The sequence below is a fragment of the Scyliorhinus canicula genome, chromosome 11 (genome assembly GCF_902713615.1).
Source record: "Scyliorhinus canicula chromosome 11, sScyCan1.1, whole genome shotgun sequence".
Classification (NCBI taxonomy): domain Eukaryota; kingdom Metazoa; phylum Chordata; class Chondrichthyes; order Carcharhiniformes; family Scyliorhinidae; genus Scyliorhinus; species Scyliorhinus canicula.
The window spans coordinates 95,594,410-95,618,069 of record NC_052156.1 but is presented as its reverse complement, the minus strand read 5'-3'; the positions used below and the strand labels follow the sequence as shown (position 1 = coordinate 95,618,069).

Genomic DNA, 23,660 nt, shown 5'->3' with positions numbered 1-23,660 from the left:
AACGATAGGGTACTGGGACAGTAGCAGCAGCAACCCGGGGGGGGGGGAAGGGGGAGGGAAAAGGTGGGGGGAGGGGGCGGACGATGACTATGTTTGTTTATTTAATTTAAATTTATTTTGAATTTCTTTTGTTGTTCATTGGGGTTGGGGGGGTGGGGGATGGGATACATGCGTCGATACGGTCTGGGGGTGATACAGTTATTATGGGTTATTTTGTTGCATTTCATTGTTTGTCGTTATGTTTTATATTTTCTGTAAAAAATTCCAATAAAAATTATATTTAAAAAAAAAGTAATCAAAGGAAATCGCAAACAATTATAGGTCAGTTAGTTTTATGTCAGTGGTGGGCAAATTAGTAGAATCAATCCTGAGAGATAGGATTAACTGTCGCATAGAAAGGCATGGACTGGTCAGGGATAGTCAGCATGCATTTGTTAAAGGAAGGTTTTGCCTCACAAATTTAATCAAATTTTTTGAGGAAGTGACAAGGGTTGATGAAGGTAGTGCAGTGGATATGGTGTACATAGATTCTAGCAAGACGTTTGACAATGTCGCACGTGGCAGATTGATCCAGAAAATGAAAGCCCATGGGATATAAGGCAATGTGGTGAATTGGATAAAAAGTTGGCTTAGTAACAGGAAACAAAGGGTAATGGTCAATGGCTGCCATTGTGATTGGAACGTTGTTTCAAGTGGTGTCCCACAGGGCTCAGTGTTGGGACCCTTACTGTTTGTATAATATATATTAACAAATTGGATGCGAAGGTGGGGAGCATGATTGGGAAATTTGCAGACGACACAAAGATTAGCCGAGTAGTGGACACTGTAGAGGATAGCTATAATCTCCAAAACGATATAGATGGTGTAGTGGAGTGGGCGATAAAGTGGCGGATGGCATTTAACACAGAGGTGTGAGGTCATGCATTGAGGGTGGTCAAATAGTTATAGCGAGTACACAATAAATGGGAATAGACTAAGAGAGGTAGATGAAGTGAGAGATCTTGGCGTACAAGTACACAGGTCCCCAAAGACAGCAATTCAAGTAGACAAGGTGTCATGTGAGAGTACCTTTAAGAAATGATGTTTAAGAATTATACCTTTAAGAAATGAGCACTTATCAGTGATGTCAGAGTGGGGGTGGAGCTGGGCTGGCTGTCGGCTTTTTACTTTCGTTTTAGGCTGTTTGCTGCAGGATGTGTTTTAGTTTTGTTTTCAGAGCCTGGATAGTTGCAGTCACAGGTGTATGAGTCTCTCTCTCTGTAATCTAAAGACTGTAAATTGATCCTGGTGATTCAAAACTAATAACTGTTCTCAGTAGTGATTGTAACCTGATGTGCTTCTGTTAAAAGTTATTTTTAAGTCTTATGGATGTTAAAAGGACAGCTTAAGGATTACTTAATGTTGTATTGTTTGGGGATTCTATTTGAATTGATGGTTGCTAAGGTGTTTACTGTATGTTTTAAAAAGGTTAACTTGAATTCATAGAATAAACATTGTTTTGCTTTAAAAAATACTTTTCCATTTCTGCTGTACCACACATGTAGAGTGGGCCGTGTGCTCCCCATACCACAATCTATTAAAAGTTGTGGATCAGGTGAACTCCATGATACACTTTGGGGTTCTCTAAAACCTGGTCCATAACAAAGGCTGTAAAGTGGAATACTTTCCTGCATTGGCAGAGGTATAGAATATAAAAGGAAGAGGATATAACGTTAGAATTATACAAAACACTGGTGAGGTGACAACTGGAGTGTTGTGTGCAGTTCTGGTCGCCGCATTACAGGAAGGATGTAACCAAAGAGAAAATGCTTGAAAATCTTAGCAGGTCTGGCAACACCTGTGTTGGGAAGAAAATAGCTAATGTTTCGAGTTCAGATGACCCTTTGTCAAAGGAAGGACATAATTGCTCTGGAGAGAATGTAGAGGAGGTTTACAAGAATGTTAAAGAGCTGGAAAAGTGTAGCTACTAAAAGAGATTAAATAGGTTGGGGTCATTTTCCTTGAAACAAAGAAGGCTGAGGGGTGACTTAATTGAAGTGGACAAAATTATGAGGGGGAGAAATAGAGTGGACAGAATAAAATGGTTTCCCTTGGTGGAGAATTCTGGAATCAGGGGATATAGATTCAAGATCAGTGGAAGAAAGTGTTGAGGGGACATGAGGGAAAACCTTTTTATGCAGAGGGCAATGGTGTCTGGAGTTCTCTGCCTGTATTGGTGGTGAAGGTAGAGACCCAAAACTCTTAAAAACTACCCGGATCTGCACCTGAAGTGCTGTAAGCTACAGGGCCATGGACTGGATGCAGGAAGGTAGGATGTCCCAGGGCTGGCATGGGCAAGATGGGCTGAATGGCCTCCTTCTGTACTGTTACTTTTCCACGATTCTATATTCGGGCTGGGGCACAGCTCCCGGGGAGGTATCTGAGCGTTCCCAACATTACTGCATAAACAGCTGCATCAATATTCCCTCACAGGCACACTCCTGGTTTGAATGGATGTCAGCTCAATCAATCCAATGCAAATATTTATCACAAACTCTGATCATTTTATTATAAAATAGATCAAAATAAACCAGAACTGAATTACCAAAAAGCAGTAGCGAGGCTGCAGTGTTTCTTCAGTCACTCTGAACAATGATCCTTCCCTGATAAGCACCTAATAGGACAAAGGGATTTATAATTGCAGCTGATACAGTCACCGTGAAAACAGTGTCATTCTCTCCACACATCCCCGTTTACTGAGCATCTCACACACACTGACGAGAACACCAAGCTCAATTCTTTGTTCATTATTGAAATGAAGAACAGACTCAAACAACCCCTCCACCCATCCCACAACTCCCCCGACACCTCAGTAACGTCCGTCTTGGACATCACTGACTAGTCCCGAATTGTCTATGAGAAGTTGGTGGTGAGCTGCCTACTTGAACCGCTGCAGTCCATGTGGTGTAGGTACACCCACTGTGCTGTTAGGGAGTAAAGTCCAGGATTTTGACCTTGTGACAGTGATGGAACAGCGATATATTTCAAAATCAGGATGATGAATGGTTCAGGGGAACTTCCAGGTGGTGGTGCTCCCAGGTATCTGCAGCCCTTCTCCTTCCAGATGGTAATGGTCAAAAGAGCTTCGGTGAGTTGCTGCAGTGCACTTGTAGATGGCACACATGGCCGCTCCAGTTTGTCAGTGGTGGCGGGAGTGAATGTTTGTGGAAAGAGTGACAATCAAGCAGTCTGTTTTGTCCTGGTTGGTGTCGAACCTTTTGAGTGTTGTTGCATCAATTCAATGCATTGGTGATTCAAAGGTTCAATTACTTCCACTCAGTTAAAGGAGCCATCTTGCTTGGCAATAGCCTGCCCCTACCACACTCTTTCCTCTCCCCCTGCCCCTACCACAGTCTGTCTTCTCCTCAGGCCACACCATGCTCCCTCTTCTCCCCCTGCCCCCATCATGGTCCCACCTCTCCCTCTTCCCCACCATGTCACGCTCCCTCCTCTTTCCCTGCCACATCATGCCCTCATGTCCCCTCCCCCTGCCCCTGCCACACTCTGTCCTCTGCCTGACCCTGCCTCGTTCCCATGAAAACGCCTCAGAAACTATTTTATTTGCAGCAAAGAGCCTTGAGACATTGTCTGATGATGGAAGGTATGATATCAATGCAAATCATCCTTTTTTCTAACTCTAGTCTTGCCTAATGCTCAAACATGTCCTCAACAAATAGGAATCAAGAGCAAGCCCACTGACCACTCTTCCGTTCTCTCCTAGAAGGAACAAACAGTTGGGACCAGAATTCCTGGGCACTATGTCCCCATGCCAGCATCAAAACATGGGCATTTCACTCTGGAAAGTGCAGAGCGATTCCCAAATTTGCAGGGGGCCAACAGGTCCCTGGAGTGCTCCTCACAGCACTTGCTGCGGATACAGGGCCCTGCACTTCAGGTAGGGAGCCCACACATGCGCATGGCGGCGGCCTGTGGCGGCCACCCTGTGCGTCATGGTGGACTCAACCCGCGGAGCAGCGTCCCGCCCCCGAACCCCCAGCCTTCACCTGAGATTCCGGTGCCCGCTGATTGGTGCGGCCCGATCGCCCCCCCCTGGGCCATCTGTGAGGCAACCCCTCCCCCCCATTGAAGGATCCCCCGCCCCTCCCCCCACCAGGGCGGCCGCGGACTGAGTCCGCAGCCGACGATAATCATTCCCGACGTGCAAAACGTGTTTAGAACCACACTGGAGTCTGGTTATCAGGTTTCGATGGGCACACGAGGCGAGCACGTGGTGGTGGGGGGGGGGGGCGCGCGGCGGGGGGGGGGGGTCGATACTGGGGGAGATTTTCTGAGGGGAAGTGCAGGGGGGAGTTCTGGGACCGGGGGGAGGGGGTTCGATGTTAATAATGGAAAGGGACGGGTCAGGCTCATGGACAGAGCCCGGTGGTAGGATGATGGTGGATAAGAAGGAGGGCGGGGTATGAGAGACCCCCAGTTCGGATAGTCACGTGGAATGTGAGGGGGCTGGGGGCCCAGTCAAGGGGTCAAAGGTACTCACGCATCTTAAAAATTTGAAGGCCGATGTAGCAATGCTGCAGGAGACTCACCCGAGGGTGAGACTTAAAAAAGGCTGGGTTAGACAGGTGTTTCATTCTGGATTTGACAGAAGAGCTCGAGGGGTAGCGGTGATGGTCAGCAAAAGGGTAGGTTCCAGATGGAGAATGTGGTTGCAGATCAGGGGGGTAGGTAGTGATTGTGACAGAGGCGCTGGAGGGGAGATTAGTGGCGCTGGTAAGTGTATACGGTCCCAATTGGGACGATGTGGGATTCGCAAAGGTGTTTGGGGCCATCCCCGACTTGGACACACACAAACTGATAGTGGGGGGGGACTAGAACTTGGTGCAGGAGCCAAAATTGGACAGGTCACGGCCGCGCTCGCTGGTCCCGTCAGTGGGGGCGAAGGTGCTGGTTGGGCTAATGGTGGAAATGGGAGGGGTGGACCCTTGGAGGTTTCTGCACCTGAGGGAGCGGGAGTACTCTTTTTTTCTCAGCGGTCCACAAAGTGTACTCGCGGACTGACTTTATTATGGGAGGGAAGGCACTGCTGGCTGAGGTTAAAGGGTCGGAGTACTCAGCAATTGCAATATCAGATCATGCTCTGCATTATGTGGATATGGTACTGGAAAAGGGGATGGTACAGAGACCAGGGTGGAAGTTAGATGTGGGACTGTTGGGTGACCGAGGGTTCTGTGGCAAAATTGAAAAAGTAATTGAGGAATATGTAGGTTTTAACTGCATGGGTGAGTTATCAAAGACGGTTGTCTGAGAGGGTTTAAAGGCGGTGGTGAGGTGATCTCGTTCAAGAATAGGCTAGACAAAAAGAAGAGGTTGGAACGTCAGAGGGTAATAGATGAGATGCTGGAGGTAGACGGCACGTATGCAGAAGATAGGGACCCAGCGCAGTTGGAAAGAAGAAGGAACTCCAGGCGAGCTTTGACCGACTATCTACCAGGAAAGCGATATGCCAATTGAGGCGAGCAAGGGGGGCAGTTTACGAGCATGGAGAGAAGGCCATTTGTCATTTTTATCAATGACTTGGAGGAGGGGGCTGAAGGGTGGGTCAGTAAATTTGCTGATGACACCAAGATTGGTGGAGTAGTGGATGAGGTGGAGGGCTGTTGTAGGCTGCAAAGAGACATTGCTAGGATGCAGAGCTGGGCCGAAAATGGCAGATGGAGTTTAACCCTGATAAGTGCAAGGTGATTCATTTTGGTAGGAAAAATTTGAATGCGGATTCCAGTTACAACGGCAGGGTTCTGAGGAATGTGGAGGAACAGAGAAATCTTGGGGTTAATGTCCACAGATCGCTGAAGGTTGCCACTCAATTGGACAGAGCCATGAAGAAGGCCTATTGTGTGTTAGCGTTTATTAACAGGGGCTTGAGTTTAAGAGCCTCGGGGTTATGCTGCAACTGTACATGACCCTGGTGAGACCACATTTGGAGTATTGTGTGCAGTTCTGGTCACCTCACTATAGGAAGGATGCGGAAACATTGGAAAGGATGCATGGAGATTTACCAGGATGCTGCTGGTTTGCAGGATAGGTCTTATGAGGAAAGGTTGAGGGAGCTAGGGCTTTTCTCTTTGGAGCGGAGGAGGATGAGAGGCGATTTAATAGAGGTTTATAAGATGATGAGGGGGATAGATAGAGTGGACGTTCAGAGACTATTTCCTCGGGTGGATGTAGCTGTTACAAGGGGGCATAACTATACGGTTCAGGGTGGGAGATATAGGAGGGATGTCCGAGGTAGGTTCTTTATTCAGAGAGTGGTTAGGTTGTGGAATGGACTGCCTGCTGTGATAGTGGAGTTGGATACTTTAGGAACTTTCAAGCGGTTATTGGATAGGCACATGGAGCACACCAGAATGACAGGGAGTGGGATAGCTTGATCTTGGTTTCGGACAATGCTCGGTACAACATCGAGGGCCGAAGGGCCTGTTCTGTGCTGTACTGTTCTATGTTCTATGTATGTTGGCGGGTCAGCTCTGTAGGGAGGCTGCGGCAAGGGAAATTGTCCAGGTGCAGGACAGGGCAGGGAAGTTGGTTGTTGCTCCAGATCAGATTAATAAGGTCTTTGAGGAATTTTATGAGAGATTGGCAGGTCAGAGCCACCTGGGGGAGGCTGGGAGATGCAGGAATTTCTAGATGGGTTGGAGTACCCGAGGTTAGGGGAGGGGGACAGGGTTACATTAGAGAGGGTGATAATGGAGCAGGAGATAAAAGATGCATTTGGGAGGTTGCAATCGGGGAAGGTGGCAGGACCGGATGGGCTTCGGTGGAATATTATAAAAAATTCAAAAATAAGCTGGTACCGCTGATGGTGGGGATGTTTGTGCAGGCGATAGGGAATGGGGTGTTCCCACAAACATTGGGGCAGGCATCAATTTCCCTTTACTTAAGAAAGATAAGGATCCGACGGAGTGTGGGTTGTATAGGCCCATATCACTTTTAAACGTTGACGTAAAGATATTGGCGAAGGTACTGGCAGATAGGCTAGAGGAGTGCCTCCCGAAGATCACGGTAGCATGGGGCCTCACGGTAGCATGGTGGTTAGCATCAATGCTTCACAGCTCCAGGGTCCCAGGTTCGATTTCCAGCTGGGTCACTGTCTGTGCGGAGTCTGCACGTCCTCCCCCTGTGTGCGTGGGTTTCCTCCGGGTGCTCCGGTTTCCTCCCACAGTCCAAAGATGTGCGGGTTAGGTGGATTGGCCATGATAAATTGCCCGTAGTGTAAGGTTAATGGGGGGATTGTTGGGTTACGGGTATACGGGTTACGTGGGTTTAAGTAGGGTGATCATTGCTCGGCACAACATCGAGGGCCGAAGGGCCTGTTCTGTGCTGTACTGTTCTATGTTCTATCTATCAGATGGGGTTTATGAGATTGAGGCAGCTCTTTTCGAACATTAGGAGGGTATTGAGTGTGGTTAGGGTACCGGCGGAGAGGAAAGAAACAGAGGTGGTTGTGGCATTGGATGCCGAGAAAGCGGGTAGAATGGGAGTATTTGATGGCAGTTCTGGATTGGTTTGGAACTGGACCCAGCTTTGTGGACTGGGTAAAGTTATTATATAAGGAGTCGAGGGCCAGCGTCTGCACAAATAACATCAGCTCAGAATACTTTCCGCTCCACTGTGGGACTAGGCAGGGATGTCCTATGACCCCCCTGCTATTTGCACTCGTGATTGAGCCATTGGCCATCGCATTAAGAAGTTTGGCGGGAAGGAAAGGGACAGTGCGGGGGGCGGGGGGGGGGGGGCGGGGGGGGGGGGGGGGGGGGGGGGGGGATAGAGGGCTGCAGGTTGCCCGAGATTTGGGGGGGGTTGGGGGCTCCGTAGGTTCAACATTTCTAGTTTGGTGGGGAGGGTGAAATCTAATCTGGCAAGGTGGGGTGGTCTCCCTCTGTCACTGGCAGGTCACGTACAGGCGGTTAAAATGAACGGGTTGCCACGATTCCTGTTTATTCTTCAACGCCTGCCGATTTTCCTGCCAAAGGCACTTTTTGGAGAGATTGAAGGGATGGGGAGGTAAGGTTGCCAGAATTTAAAAAGTGCTACTACGGAGAGGAGGGCAGGTAGGGGGTTTGGGTCTTCCGAACCTGATGTATTATTACTGGGCGGCAAATGTGGAGAAGGTACAGAGCTGGGTCAGAGGGGTTGACTCCCAATGTGTCAGAATGGAGGAGAGTTTGGGTAGGGGGTCGGGACTGAAGGCACTAGCAACAGCGCCGCTCCCGACGGCCCCGGGGAGATACTCAATGAGTCCGATAGTAATAGCTTTGTTGAGAATTTGGACGCAGTTTCGACAGCACTTTGGGTTGGGGGCAGGGTCAAGGGAAATGCCGTTTCGGGGGAACCATAGATTTGAGCCAGGGAAGTGGGATGGAAATTTTCGGAGAAGGGAGGAGAAAGGAATTAGGACACTAAAAGATTTATTTCTTGGGGGTCATTCTGCGGGATTGAAGGAGCTGGGAGCGAAGTATGGGCTGGAGTAGGGGGAAATATTTAGATACATGCAGGTTCGAGACTTTGCCAGAAAGGAGATACAGAGATTCCCAATAGAGCCGGCTTCCACATTGCTGGAGGATGTGCTGACGGCTAGGGGACTGGAGGAGGGGGTAGTGTCAGCGGTTTACGGGGCTATGAAATGAAATGAAAATTGCTTGTCACAAGTAGGCTTCAAATGAAGTTACTGTGAAAAGCCCCTATTCGCCAGATTCCGGCACCTGCTCGGGGAGGCTGATACGGGAATCGAACCGTGCTGCTAGACTGCCTTGGTCTGCTTTCAAAGCCAGCGATTTAGCCCTGTGCTAAACAGCCCCTATTTTGGAACAGGAGAAGGCGCCGCTAGAAGGGGTCAAGGCCAAGTGGAAGGAAGATTTGGGAGAGGGTATGGAGGAGGGGTTCTGGTGTGCGGAGCTCCGGAGGGTGAACGTCTTCACCACGTGTGCGAGGTTGGGGCTGATACAGCTGAAGATGGTATATAGAGCGCACCTTACAAGGGCGGGAATGAGCCGGCTCTTTGAGGAGGTAGATGTGTGTGAACATTGCAGGGGAGGCCCCACAAACCACGTTCATATGTTTTGGTCCTGTCCAAAGCTGGAGGATTACTGGAAAGTGTTGTTTAGGGTAATCTCTAAAGTGGTGCATGTGAAACTGGACCCGGGCCCTCGGGAGGCCATGTTCGAGGTGTCGGACCAGCCGGGGTTGGAAACGGGCATGGAGGCAGATGTTGTAGCCTTCGCCTCGTTGATCACCCAAAGGCGAATCCTGTTAGGGTGGAGATCAACCTCTCCACCCAGTGCCCTGGCGTGGGGCGGGGTCCTGCTGGAATTCTTAATGCTTGAAAAGGTCAAATTGGAACTGAGGGGAAGGATGGAGGGGTTCTACAACTCATGGGCGTTATTCATTGTGTACTTTTGAGAATTGGATCACATCGAACATTCGGGGGTTGGGGGCTGGGGGAGAGGGACTGTATGTGTTATGATGACTATGGGTGATTCCTGATTCCTTTTTGTTATTTGTTTTTGTGAACATGTGGGCTAATGTTTGGGGTTTGGTGGGAGAATGGGATTGTTGTTATTGATATAGGGATTGACATTACATTCCTAACTGATTATTGTTTATTGTTGGGTGTAAATTTGGGAGAAAATGTGAAAGAGGAGAATAAAAAATATTTTTTAAAAAAAGAACAACGCCGTCGGGAACTCAGCCAACTGGAACTCAGGGAACTCAGTCCTCGTTGAATCGCCGCGGGGGCCTCTGTCAATGGCCCCCTATCCACGCTGCGTAGACCGCGTGCGCGCATAGCGGACCGGAGAATCGCGGGAGTGGCGTCGCCCCGGATTTCGGCGTCAACACCCATTCCCCGTGCCAATGGCGATTTCAGTGCGGAGGCTCAGAGAATCCCACCCCCTATTTCTCCATTTTATTGTTTTATCTGTCTGGGCCCCCGTGCCATCTCCTCCCAGAGTGCCCTCACCTCCTTCACTCCCTCTCCCCGATCTTCTCCCTCCCCTCACACTCTCCCTCCATCTCCTCTCCTCACCCCACCCGCAACCCGCTCATCTCCTTCTTTAATACAGAGTCTGGAGGTCCAGGTGCTGCTGTGGTTGACATCAGTGAACTCAATACAGACCCAAGAGAAAATATTCAACTTCCCTGAACCTCAGGCCCCAGTCCCACCCTCGGAAATCCCTCTCTCTCAGTCTGTGACTCACAAACCCACCCTAGGGAGGCCTCTCTCTTGGTCGGTGACTCTCAATCCTACCCCGGGGAGGAGTCTCAGTCTGATTCTCAGTCCCCTCCCGGGATGGTCTCTCGGTCTGTGACCCACAGTCCCATCCCGGGGTGGCCTCTCTGGATCATTGGCTGGTGATAGCAAAGACATCATTGGAGTGTTCTGTGGGCTGTTGTGGAGTTTACCATTTTACCCTGTATGAGCAGCACCTTGTAAATAAACCCCTTGCACCATGTTATATGAACTCAACGTGTGCCACCTTTGATTCTCTCTCTCTGAGGCCACAACAAAGAATCTAACACTTGTGTTGCTCCGTTACTTTTACTGACCTCCATCTTTGACTGACCTTGTCACTGGGCCTGATTTAATGGAAACGTTTCTAAGTGTGGTAGCGAACGGGAACTGCACGGGTTTCCCAACTCTCGACCCGGTGAGGCCAACACTGGTATCAAACGCTAATTGGTCACTTAATGAGATTCCAAGAGCTTCACACCACAAATGATGGTCCCAACGGCTGTTTTGCCAGGACCACACCTGCCAGCTCCCCGCTAACAAGGGGGAGCAGCACTTAAAGCAGTCCTCCAGGCAAACTCCACTCAGCTCACAGCCATGCCACCAAGGAGACCAACCCTACAATTCTGGGATGCTGACCTGGACAGGTTGTTGGATGTGGTTGAGACCAGACCAGATCCTTGGAGGGGCTTGGAGGATCAGCCACAGGGCAGTGAGAGCCACCTGGGAGGAAGTGGAAGCGACGTCAGCTCGGGGACATCACCAGGAGGATGAACAACCTCCACCGAGCTACACGCGTGGGATGGCACCCATCCCTGGTGGGCCGCAGGACGGCAGAGTCCTCACCCCCTATGAGGAACAGGCCTTTGAGATCGCAGAGCTGGCTGAGGACAGCTCTCTCACTGACATAGAGGTTGGTGTACGGCGCAGCGGTGAGGATCTATTGGGCTCCACCCAGACGACCTGTCACACGCGAGTTGTTAATGCCATACAGAATGACCCATCCCTATCACTGACCACATGTCCATTCTCCCGCAAGATATCCATCCGACCGTTCGGCCCATCCATGGTGCCTCCCCCCTCAGGCTTCCATGAGAACACCGAGGATGGGATCTCCGAAGACCCACCGTGTTGGCGGCACAGCTGTCACCCCCAAGAGCACAGAGACACAGACCTTGGTGGGAAACAGTAGTGGTCAGGCTTCTGGGGGACATTCTGGTTAGCACCATACAGTTGCTGATGCACATCAGGTGGATGCAGGAATACCCAGGCGAGACATCAGTTGGAGATCTGCTGGGTGCCAGGTCCCAGTCAGATGCTGAGCTTCTGGACCAGGTTTACCTGGAACTGATGCAGTCAATATGGTGTGGCTATGATATTCAGATTTGAGCCAGTGTATAATAGGCAGAGGCTACATGGGCAGGAGATAGTGCCACCGGCACTAAGGCCAACAAAGAACAAAGAAAAGCACAGCACAGGAACAGGCCCTTCGGCCCTTCAAGCCTGTGCGGATCATGATGCTCTAAAAATAAACCTGCTCTTATTTGGTTGCCATCCCTCTATTGCCTCCCTATTCATGTGTCCATCCAGACGCCTCTTAAATGTGCCTGCTTCCACCACATCCTGAGGCAGCTCCCACCACTCATTGCATGAAAAACCTACTCCGCACATCTCCCTTATACTTTCCCCCTCTCACCTTGAACCTGTGCCCCTTGTAATTCAGACTTCCTCCCTGGGAAAAAGCCTCTGACTATCCAGCATGACTATGCCTCATAATTTTGTGAACCTCTATCAGCCTCTGTCTTTCCAGTGAAAACAATCTTAGTTTATTCAACCTCTCCTCATAGCCAATAACCTCGAGACTTGGCAACATCCTGTTGAACCTTCTTTGCACTCTCTCCAAAGCTTCCACGTCCTTCTGTGGTGACCAGAACTGCAGGCAATACTCCAAATGTGGCCTAACTATGCCTTCTTAATCACCTTGACCATCTGAGTTGCTACTTTTCGGGAACTGTGAACCTGCGCTCCCAGATCCCTCTGTATGTTAATGTTCCTAAGGGTTCTGCCATTTACAGTATAATTCATACCTAGATTTGATCCTCCAAAATGCATCACCTCGCATTTAAAATATAGAACAGTACAGCACAGTACAGGCCCTTGATAACCTCCGAGGAAGGCACTCCTATGATTGAAATTTACATTCAGTTCAAGACTAGCATTATAAACATAAATAAGGGCAATTATGAGGATATGAAAGTGGAGATAGCTAGAGTTAATTGGTAAATTTGCATCAGGGATAAATAGAGGTTCAATGGCAAATATTTAAAGGGACTTTTAGAATACACAATAGACACATTCCAATGAGAATGAAAAATTCCAAGGGTGGGGTAGGTGAGCCTGTCATCCGTGATCAACATCTGGAACATAGAACAGTACAGCACAGTACAGGCCATTCGGCCCACAATGTTGTGCCGACCATTTATACTAATCTAAGATCAACCTAACCTACACTCCTTCAATTTACTGCTTTCTATGTGCCTGTCCAAGAGTCGCTTAAATGTCCCTAATGACTCTGACTCCACCACCTCTGCTGGCAGTGCATTCCACACACCCACCACTCTCTGTGTAAAGAACCTATCTCTGACATCTCCCCTCTACCTTCTTCCAATCACATTAAAATTATGTCCTATCGTGACAGCCATTTCCACCCTGGGGAAAAGTCTCTGGCTATCCACTCTATCCATGCCTCTCATCACCTTGTATACCTCTATCAAGTCACCTCTCTTCCTTCTTTGCTTAGGTGAGAAAAGCCCTTGCTCCCTCGACGTTTCTTCATAAAATATGACCACAATGTCCAGGCAGCATCCTGGTAAATCTCCTCTGCACCCTCTCGAAAGCATCCACATCCTTCTGAGGCAACCAGAACTGGACACAATATTCCCAGTGTGGTCGAACTAGAGTTTTATAAAGCTGCAGCAAAACCTCGTGGCTTTAAATTCAATCCCCCTGTTAATGAAAGCCAACACACCATATGCCTTCTTAACAACCCTATCAACCTGGGTGGCAACTTTGAGTGATCTATTACATGGACCCCAAGATCCCTCTGTTCCTCCATACTTCCGAGAATCCTGCCTTTAACCCTGTATCCAGCATTCAAATTCGACCTTCCAAAATGAATCACTTCACATTTATCTGCGTTGAACACCATCTGCCACTTCTCAGCCCAGCTCTGCACCCTGTCAATGTCCTGTTGTAACCAACAACAGCCCTCAACACTATCTACAACTCCTCCAACCTTCGTGTCATCGGCAAACTTACTAACCCACCCTTCCACTTCCTCATCCAAGTCATTTATGAAAATCAAAAAGAGCAGAGGTCCCAGAACAGATCCTTGCGGGACACCACTGGTCACTGACCTCCAGGCGGAATACTTTTCATCCACAACCACGCGCTGTCTTGTTTCGGCCAGCCAATTCTGTATCCAGACAGCCACATTTCCCTGTATCCCAAGCCTCCTAACTTTCTGAATGAGCCTACCACAGGGAAAGTTATCAAAAATGCCTTACTGAAATCCATATACATCACATCCACTGCCCGACCTTCATCAATGTGTCTCGTCACCTCCTCAAATAATTCAATGAGGCTTGTGAGGCATGGCCTGCCTCTCACAACGCCGTGCTGACTATCTTTAATCAAATTATGTTTATATAAATAATCATAAATCCTATCTCATAGAATCCTTTCCAATATTTTGCTTAAGACTGACTGGTCTGTAATTCCCAGGGATTTCCCTATTCCCTTTCTTGAACAGGGGAAGAACATTCGCCTCCCTCCAAAAATCCGTTACTACTCCAGTGGAGAGTGAGGATGCAAAGATCATCACCAATGGCGCAGCAATCTCTTCCCTCACTTCCTGTAGTAACCTTGGGTATCCCATCAGGCTCAGGGCACTTATCTATCCTAATCCTTTTCAAAATTTCCAGTACATTCTCCTTCTTAATATCAACCTGTTCGAGTCTATTAACCTGGTTCACACTGTTCCCATGGGCAACAAGGTCCCTCTCTCTAGTGAATACTGAAGCAAAGTATTCATTTTGAGCCTCTCTATCTCCTCAGACTCTAGGCACAAGTTCCCTCCACTGTTCCTGATCGGCCCTATTCTCACTCTGATCGTCCTCTTATTTCTTACGTAAGTGTAGAACGCCTTGGGGTTTTCCTTAATCCTTCCCATCAGGGCTTTTTCATTCTCCCTTCTAGCTCTCTACAAGGGCTTTTGTCAGTTTTTAAATGCCTCGACCTATCATATGCTTCCTTTCCCATTTGACTCAGCTTAGACAATTTCCCTTGTCATCCTAGGTTCCTGAATGCTGCCATTTCTATTTTTAATTTTTGCGGGGACATGCCTGTCCTGCACTTCAATCAACTGGGCTTTAAAAGCCTCCCAAATGTCAGACCTGTATTTGCCCTGAAATAGCTGTGCCCACTCCACATTCCCCAGTTCCTGTCGAATTTGGAAGTAATTCGCCCTCGCCCAATTAAGCACCCTCACCTGTAGGCCACTTTTGTCCTTATCGAAATCTTATGGAATTATGGTCGCTCAGTCCAAAATGCTCCTCCACTGAAACATCTATCACTTGGCCTGGCTCATTCCCCAATACCAAGTCCAGTATGGCCCCCTCCCTGTTGGATTGTCAACATACTGGATCAAAAAGCCCTCCTGGACACATCTAACAAATTGCTCTCCATCCAAGCCCCTGGCTGTCAAGGACTCCCAGCCAATATGGGGGAAGTTAAAGTCACCCATCATAACTGTCCTGCTCTTTTCACACAGTATCTGACTACACAACTGTAAGGTCTCTTGTACACTCCTTATTCCTGAGCTCCACCCATAATGCCTCACTCCAAGATCCGTCCAATGTGTCCTCCCTCAACCCAGCTGTGATCTGCTCCCTAATCAGCAATGTAACTCCCCCGCCTCGTGTTTCCCCTTCTGTCCCATCTAAAATAACGATATCCCGGAATGTTAAACTGCCAGTCTTGTCTCTCCTTTAACCATGTCTCTATAATTGCAATTACAATTACATCATAGTTCCATGCAGAAATCCAGCCTCTCGGTTCATCTGTTCTATCTGTTGCACTTCTTGCATTGAAGCAAATGCACACCAGACCTACAGTCCCGCTGAGCCCAGCAGCTTCCCTTTACCTTCTCCTACTCTGTACTATGTTTATCTCAGTCTCACTTTTTTCCCCAGTCTCTACAGTTAATCGGTGAAGTGCCCCAGTTACTGAGGAGCATCGCTGAGGGAGTTGGCACTGTGCTGCAGACATTGGGGAGCCGCCAGGGCTGGCGGAGCTGGATGACGGAGAGGCAGCTGGTGCTTGATCCAGCTGTCCCTCCATCCCAAGGTGACCCCCAGGGCCCTAATCGGGAGGAGGGGGCGCTGGGTGCCAACCTGGATTCTACCCTCCTGTCAGCACCCTGAACAGGGTGGCATGGCGGAGCATGTGCCGCCGGCATGTGGGCCAGGGCCCTCTGAGCCCAGGGCCCCCAGAGGACACCTGCCAAGGGTTTCGAAGGCCACAGGATGCGGAAAGCAGCAGGCTGCCTCCACCTTTGATGTGCATCCTGGAGAAACAGCTAGATGCAGCAGCAGAGCATGGAAGGCTAAGCAAGTCAAGGATCATTGAGAGGGCACTGGATGGGGGAAATAGGGGTTACACGGTAAGGGGTTGGAGAGGTGGGGAATGTGGGGCAGCACCATTAGGGGCTATGGGCATTTGGGGACACTTACGTGCAGCACGAATAAACGTTGCATCCGAGAAATGTGACACCTCTAGCACTTTCTTCCACAATGCAGGCCGACCACCAATCCCCTGCCCAGTCCCCCGGCATGGAGGCCCTGGATTCCCCTGGCCCTCCCCCAGGCACACTATGTACAGGCGATGGGGTGAGCACTCAGCAGACAGGCAGGTAGGAGTTATACTCTGGCACATTTAGAGGAGCACCAGCTATCAGCAGGCTATCTTCCTCCACCTCGCCTTCTACAGTGACCCGCTGACAGTGCTGACACAGTCAATCACCCTGGAGTGATGTTACACAGACCCTGGGAGAGGGAAAGGAGAGGAACGGGGGGGAGGGGGGGGGGGGGCGTGAGGCTACAGACGAGGCCCAGTGGACCTATGTGAAGTGGGTGAGGATTAAGCTCCCCTGGCCCTAGGACCTGTCCACAATCTCCGGCTGATCCGCCGCCTCCCCGGAGGTGGCCACAAGTTCCTTCTCTTCCAGCTCCATCGCCGGGATGACCATGTCTAGGGGGTAATGGATTGCATGCATGTCGCCATGCGCATACCGGGCCATCAGGGAGTGCCCTGCATCAACAGGAAGGGGTTCCACTCCCTGGACGTCCAACTCATGTGCGACCACCACCTGAAGATCATTCACCTGTGTGCACGCTTCCCAGGAAGGATGCACGACAGCTACTTCCGGGGGCAATCGGAGATCCCTTCCAGTATGTCACCCCGCTGCTGTGTCAGGTTGTGGAGGGCACAGCAGACCACCACAAAGCGGGCGACCTTCTGGGATGTGTACTGCAGGGCACCACCAGAGCTGACGAGGCATTGGAACCCCCTTTTGCAATGACAGCCCGGGTGGCCGCATGGGCTTTGTTGTAACGGGTCTCCGCATCGGTCACTGGCCTCCGCAGTGATGTCATTAGCCAGGTCCTCGGCAGGTACCCCTTAACCCCCAAGAGTCAACCGGCCATCCTGGGTTGGTCGTCGAAGAGACCAGGGATCTCCGATTGCCCCCGGAAGTAGCTGTTGTGCATCCTTCCTGGGAAACGTGCACACAGGTGAATGACCTTCAGGTGGTGGTGAGTTAGATGTCCAGGGAGTGGAACCCCTTTGTGTTGATGCAGGGCACTCCCTGATGGCCCAGTATGTGCAAGGCGACATGCATGCCATCCATTACCCCCTAGACATGGCCATCCTGGCGATGGTGGAAAATCCTGGTGCCCGGGCATCTTGTTGGGCCTGGTCCATGTCAAAGTTTATATAGTTCACTACGCGGGCAAACAGGGCAGCCATGACCTCACGGATGCACTTGTGGGCTATAGTTTGTGAGATGCTGCACAAGACCCCGCTCGAGTCCGGAATGATCCTGAGGGGAGAAACCAATAATCACCATTTAAGACCAATCTCCATACAATTAATGGGAACAACCCAATCCCGTGATCTAACCACCTCCCCAGCAAGTGGTCATGTGGGTGTCTTTTTAAAAACACGGAGGTAGCTGTGGGGATCCGAGAAGGTGAGTAGCCACCTTCGCTCCCGGGAGCTCTTGGGATGCTGACCCAGTGCTCGGGGGCATAGCGGGGACGGCATCCTCAGTCAGGATCGGGGTTGTCCGATATGGGGGGGGATGAGGGGGCAGGGACAACCCTGGGCTACGGGCGGTTGGTGGTATTTAGTGCCTGTGAGCCAGCCATGTTACCATCGGAATCATGTGCAACTGTTACGGGGGTTGAAGGCTATTGCTAATAGGGAATTGGCAATCGTAGTTAAGTGAGCACGTCACAGCTCACAAGTGGATTCCTGTGGGTAGGTGTGCCATGTGGCATATGGGGGTTATTGTTTAGCATCCCAAATGGACCACGATGCCTGGACACTGTACCTGAACACTGCAGGAAGCAACACCACGGACCCAGCCACCAATATCCCAAACCTCAGAGGCTGGGTCCACGCACCAGGGACATCTCTGCGATCAGAGGCTGGGTGCGTGCACGGGGGTGGGAGGGGGGGGGAATCAGCACCTGGTCTAGGTAACATTACGTGCGGGTGTCTGGGGTACAGGGCATGGGGTCCGATGACCAGGGCCCCCCACTGCAGTTGGGGATGCATGGGTTGGGCATGTTGGATGGCAGGGGATGGGGGGGGGGGAGAGCAATGGAGAATCCAGAGGTGGAAAACATCACTGATTGTCAGTCTCACACCCTCATCAATTTGTTACACATATTACATGGGACAGATTATATTTTGGACTCCCCGGAAGCTGCCCTCGCGATGCTGTTGGCAGGCTAGATGGCCTCACGCTGGAGGCAGCAGCAGCATCAACAGAGGTTTGAGGTGGCGGTCCATGTGCAGGGCGCAGCCCCACACCCTGAGGACCCAGCTATCCGACAGGCCAGAGAGAGACCCTGAAGGGTAGGCTGGCGACAGCCCAACGGGCACAGGCATCGCTGGCGTTGTGAACAGATGACAGACTGTGTGTGGCACAGGAGGCTCCGTCTCAACAAGGAAACAATGCGGCACCTGTGCCATGTCCTCACGGACCTGGAACCGCGTGGAGGATGAGGTTACGCACTCCTGGTGACAGTCAAGATCATTGCATCCCCAAACCAATCGGCGCCCGGCGTAATTCTCAACTTTGGCCATTCCCGAGATCTAACAGCCTCATCGCGCTTTCGCTCAAGTGCAACGCGGCCATTAAATCGTGGTCTCTGACTCATGTTGACTCCTATTGATCTCTGTGCAGCTAACACAAGGTGTCCACATTAACCCTTACCAACTTTTACAGATGCACCATAGAAACCATCCTTTCAGGCTGCATCACAGCCTGGTATGGCAACTGCTCGGCCCAGGACCACAAGGAACTTCAGAGAGTCATAAATACTGCCCAGTCCATCACACAAACCTGCCTCCCATCCATTGACTCCATCTACACCTCCCGCTGTCGGGGGAAAGCGGGCAGCATAATCAAGGATCCCTCCCAACCGGCTTACTCACTTTTCCAACTTCTTCCATCGGGCAGGAGATACAGAAGTCTGAGAACACGTACGAACAGACTCAAAAACAGCTTCTTCCCCACTGTTACCAGACTCCTAAATGACCCTCTTATTGACTGACTTCATTAACACTTGGCTTCATCCGATGCCAATGATAATGTAGTTACATTGTATATCTTGTGTTGCCCTGTTATGTATTTTCTTATATTTTCTTGAATTTTGTATAATTCCCTTTTCTTCCCATGTACTGAATGTTCTGTTGAGCTGCTTGCAGAAAAATACTTTTCACTGTATCTTGGTAAGCGTGACAATAAACAAATCCAATCCAATCCAATCCAATCCACAAGGACGGAATCTGATAGTAAATAATGCTAAATCAATGAGGTGGAGGCAGCAGTACTCACCCTCTCAGGCTGTATGACTTGATGTAAGCCCCTCACTCTGTGCTCAACTTCTAGCAGCTTCTGAAGATTCTCCTAAGTTGAAAATTAGACAGCTCATTGAGAGGGAGCATCACAGTTCCTAACGGGAGAGCAGGATTGCTTGAGAAATGGAGGCCAGTGAAATAGCATTACAAATGGGCTCATAGTAATAGGGAGAGATTGATGAGCTGGTGTTGCCCCTTATGATAGTGTTCTTTCTCCTGTGAAGTATGGATGTGTCTTCACGGTAATATCTGTGCGTATTAGTGCGAGAATAATTACACTGTGCTCGCAACAGACCTGATAAGATAGTCCTGTGAATTGTTCAATAAAGCAGCAAACTTCTATCAACACAAATGAGTTTTTGCTGTGGAGCTGATGTCTGAGATACTGAGGTAACTGTCTGACAGGGACAGTGCTGGAAGGTGGAAACAGTTATCAGAGGAGTATCTGGTGGCAGTTTTCCAGCTTCGGCTGCCCGCTGGATTTCAGTTTTACTCAGATGGACAGATTTTGTAGTGCAGACTGGAACTAGTTCACATTCTTCAGCCTGAAGATGATCACCAGTCCCAGCAACAACTTCAACTCAACAAAAACAGTCTTACAAAAAGACCACAGCGATCCAATGACCCCTGAAACTGTGCCCCGATGGCCTCCCACGATGTCCAATGATAACCCACGCCACTCGCCCCAAAGGATAGCTGACAATGGCCTCCAACACAGGGCCCCAGAAACCCCAGACAATGCCCCACCCCGACACCGGTGACTGGTGCCCCCAAAAACCTTTGATGCTGACACCCGTAATGCCAACCCCATGCAATCAGTCATTATGCTGCAGTTCTCTTTGATATTCTGAGGAAAATCTGAGCAGAAGGAAACATGAACTTACCCCTTGGGTCACACACTTTCGGAGCAGATCACAAACTTCACTCACAACAAGTAAACCAGCTGTATAGGAATAACACCTGTTAGTAACGCTGCACCAATCAGAAATCAGCTCCACCTCCCCATCCTGCACTACACCAATCAGTAACCAGCTCCCCATCCTGCACTCACCAATCAGAAACCAGCTCCCAATCCTGCAGTGCACCAATCAGTAACCAGTTCCCCATCCTGCACTACACCATTCAAAAATCATCTCCCCATCCTGCACTACCAAAATCAGTAACCAGCTCCCCATCCTGCACTACACCAATCAGAAACCACCTCCCCATCCTGCACTACCCTAATCAGGAACCAGCTCCACCTCCCCATCCCCTGCTACACCAATCAGTAACCAGCTCTACCTCCCCATCCTGCACTGCACCAATCAGAAACCACCTCCCCATCCTGCACTACCCCAATCAGAAACCAGCTCCAACTCCCCATCCACTGCTACACCAATCAGAAACCAGCTCTACCTCCCCATCCTGCACTGCACCAATCAGAAACCAGCTCCCCATCCTGCACTAAACAAATCAGTAATCAGCTCCCAATCCTGCACTACACCAATCAGTAACCAACTCCTCCTCCCCATCCTGCACTGCACCAATCAGAACCAGCTCCCCATACTGCACTATACCAATCAGTAAGACGTCTTACAACACCAGGTTAAAGTCCAACAGGTTTGTTTCAAATCACTAGCTAACCAGGTGTTGTAAGACGTCTTACTGTGCTCAACCTAGTCCATCGCCGGCATCTCCACATCATGTATACTAATCAGCAAACAGCTCCACCTTTCCATCCCATTCTACACCAATCGGTAACCATCCTGCACTACACCAATCAGAAACTAGCTCCACCAACCCATTCTGCACTACACCAATCAGAAACCACCTCCCCATCCTGCACTACCCCAATCAGTAACCAGCTCCCCATCCTGCACTACCCCAATCAGTAACCAGCTCCCCATCCTGCACTACACCAATCAGTAATCAGCGTCCCATTCTGCACTACACCAATCGGAAACCAGCTCAAGCACCCCATTCTTCACCACACCAATCAGAAACCAGCTCCACCTCCCCATCCCCTGCTACATCAATCAGAAACCACCTCCCCATACTTCACTACACCAATCAGTAACCAGCACCCCATCCTGCATTCCACCAATCAGAAGCCAGCTCCACCTCCATATCCTGCACTAAACAAATCAGAAACTATCTCCCATCCTGCACTAAACAAATCAGCTCCCCATCCTGCACTACACCAATCAGTAACCAGCTCCACCTCCCCAGTCTGCACTACACCAATCAGTAACAAACTCACCATCCTGCGTTACACCAATCAGAAACAGGCTCCACATCCCCATCCCGTGCTACACCAATCAGTAACCAGCTCTCCATCCTGCACTTCACCAATCAGAAACCAGCTCTACCTTCATTGTCCTGCACTCCACCAATTAGAAACTAGCCCCCCATCCTGCACTACACCAATCAGAAACCAGCTCGACTTCCCCATCCTGCACTACACCACTCAGAAACCAGCTCGACTTCCCCATCCTGCACTACACCAATCAGAAACCAGCTCCACCTCCATATCCTGCACTATACCAATCAGAAACCAGCTGCCCATACTGCACTACACCAATCAGTAAGTAGTCTCACAACACCAGGTTAAAGTCCAACAGGTTTGTTTCGAATTCAAATTCGAAACAAACCTGTTAAACTTTAACCAGGTGTTGTAAGACTTCTTACTGTGCTCAACCCAGTCCATCACCGGCATCTCCACATCATGTACACTAATCAGCAAACAGCTCCACCTTTCCATCCCATTCTACACTAATCGGTAACCACCTCCCCATCCTGCAGTGCACCAATCAGAAACTAGCTCCACCACCCCAATCTGCACTGCACCAATCAGAAACCATCTCCCATCCTGCACTACCCCAATCAGAAACCAGCTCCACCTCCCCATCCCCGCTACACCAATCAGAAACCAGCTCTACCTCCCCATCCTGCACTACACCAATCAGAAACCAGCTCCCCATCCTGCACTAAACAAATCAGTAACCAGCTTCCAATCCTGCACTACACCAATCAGTAACCAACTCCTCCTCCCCATCCTGCACTGCACCAATTAGAACCAGCTCCCCATACTGCACTCACCAATCAGTAACCAACTCCTCCCCATCCTGCACTGCACCAGTCAGAACCAGCTACCCATACTGCATTATACCAATCAGTAACCAGCTCCCCACACTGCACTATACCAATCAGTAAGAAGTCTTACAACACCAGGCTAAAGTCCAACAGGTTTGTTTCAAATCACTAGCTAACCAGGTGTTGTAAGACGTCTTACTGTGCTCAACCTAGTCCATCGTCGGCATCTCCACATCATGTATACTAATCAGCAAACAGCTCCACCTTTCCATCCCATTCTACACCAATCGGTAACCATCCTGCACTACACCAATCAGAAACTAGCTCCACCAACCCATTCTGCACTACACCAATCAGAAACCACCTCCCCATCCTGCACTACCCCAATCAGTAACCAGCTCCCCATCCTGCACTACCCCAATCAGTAACCAGCTCCCCATCCTGCACTACACCAATCAGTAACCAGCTGCCCATTCTGCACTACACCAATCGGAAACCAGCTCAAGCACCCCATCCTTCACCACACCAATCAGAAACCAGCTCCACCTCCCCATCCCCTGCTACATCAATCAGAAACCACCTCCCCATACTTCACTACACCAATCAGTAACCAGCACCCCATCCTGCATTCCACCAATCAGAAACCAGCTCCACCTCCATATCCTGCACTAAACAAATCAGAAACTATCTCCCATCCTGCACTAAACAAATCAGCTCCCCATCCTGCACTACATCAATCAGTAACCAGCTCCACCTCCCCAGTCTGCACTACACCAATCAGTAACAAACTCACCATCCTGCGTTACACCAATCAGAAACAGGCTCCACATCCCCATCCCGTGCTACACCAATCAGTAACCAGCTCTCCATCCTGCACTTCACCAATCAGAAACCAGCTCTACCTTCATTGTCCTGCACTCCACCAATTAGAAACTAGCCCCCCATCCTGTACTACACCAATCAGAAACCAGCTCGACTTCCCCATCCTGCACTACACCACTCAGAAACCAGCTCGACTTCCCCATCCTGCAGTGCACCAATCAGAAACTAGCTCCACCACCCCAATCTGCACTGCACCAATCAGAAACCATCT

The 23,660-nt window shown here is 49.9% G+C and overlaps 1 protein-coding gene across 3 annotated transcripts in view; it reads right to left on the bottom strand.

The window, feature by feature from the left end:
• Positions 1–23,660, bottom strand: part of LOC119973207 — a 296,257-nt gene that overhangs the window by 113,591 nt on the left and 159,006 nt on the right. For 2 of the 3 annotated variants that reach the window (XM_038810862.1, XM_038810864.1), the window contains exons 10-12: positions 20,380–20,438; positions 19,473–19,544; positions 2,585–2,653 (exon numbers count right to left, since the gene is read on the bottom strand). In XM_038810862.1, coding sequence (XP_038666790.1) covers positions 2,585–2,653; positions 19,473–19,544; positions 20,380–20,438 — 200 coding nt within the window. The remainder of the gene's footprint in view (positions 1–2,584; positions 2,654–19,472; positions 19,545–20,379; positions 20,439–23,660) is intronic. The other variant, XR_005462256.1, reaches the window with a different exon arrangement.